A 4,485-nucleotide genomic window follows, 5' to 3' on the forward strand; every position below is an offset into this window, starting at 1 on the left:
AATGTGTTGTTGACATCTCATGCAGTCATTTCTTGTTCTTGTTACTTTTGTGGGTTTATTCCTTTTCCTTTCCCAAGGCTGTCAAGTAAGGTTTGGGAGTAGACGTACATAGGATTGTTAATTTGAAGTCCTTTTTTAATTTTTTTTAAATTAGCTTTACTTTATCAAAAGTCCTATTCTTTTGGTTGACTTTGGACACTCTTACTAGGCTAATATAAGTTTCTCCCTCAGAAGCCATTCGATCATTTGTCCTCCAGAAAGGGAGCACATCTCTGGTATTACACTTTCTATGGAGAGCCCAGAATCGCGCAGTAGAAAGTGCTTTGGCTTGGAATCAGCAGTCCCAGCTCTAGCACTTAACACCTGTGAAACCTTTGACAAGCTTTCTACCTGTTTCCTCTTATATTAAAATGAGCTGAAAATTTTTCCAAGACAACCAGTGCCAGCCACTTGGTTAGGGGTTTGAGCTTGACAGCAGAAATAAGGTAGTTGGGCGCAACCGGGAGATACTCTCCACCAAAATGCACGACTTCCGTCCCAGGAAAAGTCCAAACCGAGCCTAAGGGCTAGGGCGCGGGGTCAGCCTGCCCAGGACCGAGTGGCCGGCGCCCTACTGGGAGTGATGCCTGGCCCCGAGAGCTCCACCTCTGCTTCCCCCGGGCGAGGTGGCCACGAATTCGCGGTCTCTTACAGCCGCGGGAGTGGGAGGAGCCGGGTGCCCTCAACAAACATGGCGGCCGCGTTAGCGTCAGCCACGCTCGGGAGGCCACGCTGCCGCCTGGGATTCGCGGACTCGGCGTCACCCGGCGCGGGGCCACGTGACGCAGGAGGCTCCCGAGGCGGCGGCGCTCGCGCCGGCTGAGCGGCGGCTAGAGTGGGGTGGGGTCTGCCCGGCGAGGTTTCCCGGCGGGTCCCGGCCTCGCGCGCGCACGTGCCTGTCTGCTCGCGCTCGCGGTCCTGGAGCTGCCGGTGAGGAGCCGGGGAGGCGGAGGGAGGGAGCGGGACGCCACTTCCGAGGCCGGGAGGGGGCTGGGCCGGCCTCCCCGGCCGGGAGGGGCCGGCTGCGGGCCGCCGCGCGCCCCCGGTCCTGGCCTCCACGCCCAGCGCTGGTCTCGGGGGCTGTTTGAGCCTGAGTCTGCGTAGCCGGGCCCAGCTGTGCGGGCGGACCCGGTACGGCTGCAGGGCCCGGTGCCCGCCCGGAAGGCCCCGCCGACCTCCGGGTAGCCGCGGGCTGCACTCGCGGGGTCTAGTTTATCCTCGGGCTTTTCCTTCCTGCGAGCCGGAGCCGAGTTGGTGGGCCCCTTCGGTCTTTTAAAATGTACTGGGTTGACGTCAAATGCAGGAACGAGGCGGTCTTGATGCCTTGGCGGGTGTACCGGGTGCCCGTGGGACAGCACGAGGCAGTCGGGTAAAGGAGACCCACTCACGAAGGAGGAAAAGGTTAGAAAGGCTTAGAGTGGTCATTTGAGGAGACATTTTTGGTTTGGACAATTTGCTGACCAGCTAGTCTGTGTGGATATTTTTAATTTAATCACGTTCTCTTCACTTTCCGAGCCTTTTATTAAAATTGTTCTACAACCAAACAGTAAAGCTGCTGATGAGGGGATTCCTTAGGTAGTAGGTTGCCGAACTCCTGCATTTATCCTCACCCGGGACATGTTGAACATGACCTTCAAACTTTAGAGATAAAGGTCTAACAAGTGTGTCGGAATCCAACATACCAAAAGAAGAGTTCTGAAACGTAGGTATCATCCTTTCCTTAGTTGTCACAGGAGGGAGTCACTCCAAAATCAGCCATACAGAAGTCCGGGTTCATAGATTCAGCCCCCGTAAGCTTTGTTGCTAGATTGAAGTTTAATAATCCTCAGTGAAGAATTGATTGCCATGATTTTTGAGGACTGTTTCGATTTGCCTTCTTTTTTTTTTTTCCATAGGAAAGGAATAATGCTGTCAGCATGTCTGCACACTCCATGCTCTGTGAACGAATCGCCATAGCCAAGGAACTGATCAAGAGAGCAGAATCACTTTCTAGATCAAGAAAAGGTGGCATAGAAGGTGGTGCAAAGCTGTGCAGCAAATTGAAGGCAGAATTAAAATTCTTACAGAAAGTAGAAGCTGGGAAAGTAGCTATTAAGGAATCCCATTTACAGAGCACTAATCTAACACACCTAAGAGCCATTGTGGAATCAGCAGAAAACTTGGAGGAAGTTGTTAGTGTTCTTCATGTCTTTGGTTACACAGATACCTTGGGAGAAAAGCAGACCCTTGTGGTGGATGTAGTTGCAAATGGTGGTCATACTTGGGTGAAAGCCATTGGCCGAAAGGCTGAAGCCCTCCATAACATTTGGCTGGGCAGGGGCCAGTATGGTGACAAAAGTATCATTGAACAGGCTGAAGACTTCCTCCAGGCCAGTCACCAGCAGCCAGTGCAGTATAGCAACCCTCACATCATCTTTGCATTTTACAACAGTGTCTCCAGCCCCATGGCAGAGAAGCTTAAAGAAATGGGCATTTCTGTGAGAGGAGACATAGTGGCAGTTAACTCTCTGTTAGATCACCCTGAAGAGCTCCAACCGAGTGAGAGTGAGTCAGATGACGAGGGCCCTGAACTTTTGCAGGTGACCAGAGTGGACCGAGAAAATATTCTAGCAAGTGTTGCGTTTCCAACGGAAATTAAGGTTGATGTGTGCAGAAGAGTAAATCTGGACATTACTACTTTAATCACATATGTATCTGCCCTCAGCTATGGAGGCTGCCACTTTATCTTCAAAGAGAAAGTGCTTACGGAACAAGCAGAGCAAGAGAGGAAAGAGCAGGTTTTACCACAGCTGGAAGCATTTATGAAGGACAAGGAGTTGTTTGCTTGTGAATCTGCTGTCAAGGACTTTCAGTCTATTCTAGATACCTTAGGAGGACCTGGGGAAAGAGAGAGGGCCACTATGCTAATTAAACAAATTAATGTGGTGCCAGACCAGCCTTCTGAGCGTGCCTTGAGACTAGTGGCCAGTTCAAAAATCAATAGCCGCTCATTAACAATTTTTGGGACAGGAGACACTCTAAAAGCCATCACAATGACTGCCAATAGTGGTTTTGTCAGAGCTGCCAACAACCAGGGTGTTAAGTTTAGTGTGTTTATCCATCAGCCCAGAGCACTTACTGAGAGCAAAGAGGCTCTAGCCACCCCCTTACCAAAAGACTACACAACTGACAGTGAACACTAATGATATCCTTTAAATATTGTCATGGAAAACCAAAGGCTGGGTCTTCCCATCTTAAATGGGGAGGAGGAAAAGGTCTATAGTAAAAATAATACTCTTAAAACCAGTAGAACTCTTAAACCAGTAGAGTTGATTGTGTGTGTCATCTATAAAATATATAACCTAAAGTAGAAAAAGCACAAGAGACAAGCTCATTTATCAAACTGCCTACATTACAGCAATTAAGAACAGAACTACATCCATATGAAGCTTTTAGCTGTGTTGCAGTAGTTTTATTTGATTCAGTAGGGCAACAACCGCCTAGTGGTAATCAGCATTTCATGGGGTATGGCTACACTGCGTCTCGCATTAAATATCTGGAGAAAACTGAAGCTTGTTTTTCGTTATATTGGTTCATCTGTTCATGTGGGTTGAGGCTGGGAAGTTTATAATTAGTTTTTGGTTATAAAGTTATGGCCATTGTTAATGAAAAGAAACTTCCTTGATTGCTATACGTCAGGCATACTCTGGTGGGTGTGTTTACGAAGAGTACGTTAATATAGAAGAAAATAAAGTGAATACTGGTCACGTGAGTCCCATGAACCTATGTATGCACCTTTGTGAAAAGAAAGAGCAGTCCCGCTACTGTACACCGGGGACATTTAATGTAAAATATTAATATGAATAAATTGTATAAGAATTAGAGAAAACATTTTAAAGGAATTCAAATTTTAAGTACAAATAGTTCCCATATTGGAGGTATTTGACTTATAAATACTGCCTTTACTCTTTCTTTTGCAAGTGGCAAGTGACAACTGCATTACTTCACTCTTGTGAAATGGTGGTAGGAGATTCCATGCCTGTTGCATGACACAAGTTGTAATGAAAAATAAATTTTTATGTCCATGTTGCCCTAGGTGCTTTATTTGCAGCAAAGCAAAATAGATTAGCAAAGGGGATATGTATTGACCGTATTTTAAAAATTGGGATATTAGAGCTTAAGTATTAATGCAAGCTAAGTGTAGGAGCCGGTATTAGGACACATTGCCACAGCCTGACCTCGTTATCTTGTGCCAACTTTACTGTTTTATGAGAAGGGAACTCCGTTTCCGGCTACAGGTTTGTTGGCAGGGGGAGGGGTGGAATTTGATTATAGGATGTCAGTGAACACTGCAATGAATGGAAAAGTAAACTTGGAGATGTTTCTCTTGGAGAGATTGCATTATTAACTTGAACACATTTCCTAGGGGAAAAGGCTCTGACTGGGATTCCAATTTAGTAAAGAGAG

The 4,485-nt window shown here is 47.1% G+C and overlaps 1 protein-coding gene across 3 annotated transcripts; it reads left to right on the forward strand.

Moving 5' to 3' along the window:
• The first annotated feature begins 818 nt into the window (after positions 1-818).
• Positions 819-4,107, forward strand: C12H7orf25 (chromosome 12 C7orf25 homolog). 3 transcript variants are annotated; one of them, XM_027573659.1, is made up of 2 exons: positions 819-969; positions 1,935-4,107. In XM_027573659.1, exon 2 carries the CDS (start codon positions 1,956-1,958, stop codon positions 3,219-3,221), a length of 1,266 nt encoding a protein of 421 aa, XP_027429460.1. In that variant the 5' UTR covers positions 819-969; positions 1,935-1,955; the 3' UTR covers positions 3,222-4,107. The 3 variants fall into 3 exon arrangements, with proteins under 3 accessions (XP_027429460.1, XP_027429463.1, XP_027429462.1); XM_027573662.2 differs by lacking the exon at positions 819-969 and adding an exon at positions 1,023-1,170; XM_027573661.2 differs by lacking the exon at positions 819-969 and adding an exon at positions 1,260-1,440.
• The last annotated feature ends 378 nt before the right edge of the window (positions 4,108-4,485 follow it).

This window comes from Zalophus californianus, chromosome 12, assembly GCF_009762305.2.
Source record: "Zalophus californianus isolate mZalCal1 chromosome 12, mZalCal1.pri.v2, whole genome shotgun sequence".
Lineage (NCBI taxonomy): Eukaryota > Metazoa > Chordata > Mammalia > Carnivora > Otariidae > Zalophus > Zalophus californianus.

Excerpts from the sequence above, each read along its gene's own strand:
- C12H7orf25 (XM_027573659.1), top strand. The coding sequence starts at position 1,956 with ATGTCTGCACACTCCATGCTCTGTGAACGAATCGCCATAGCCAAGGAA.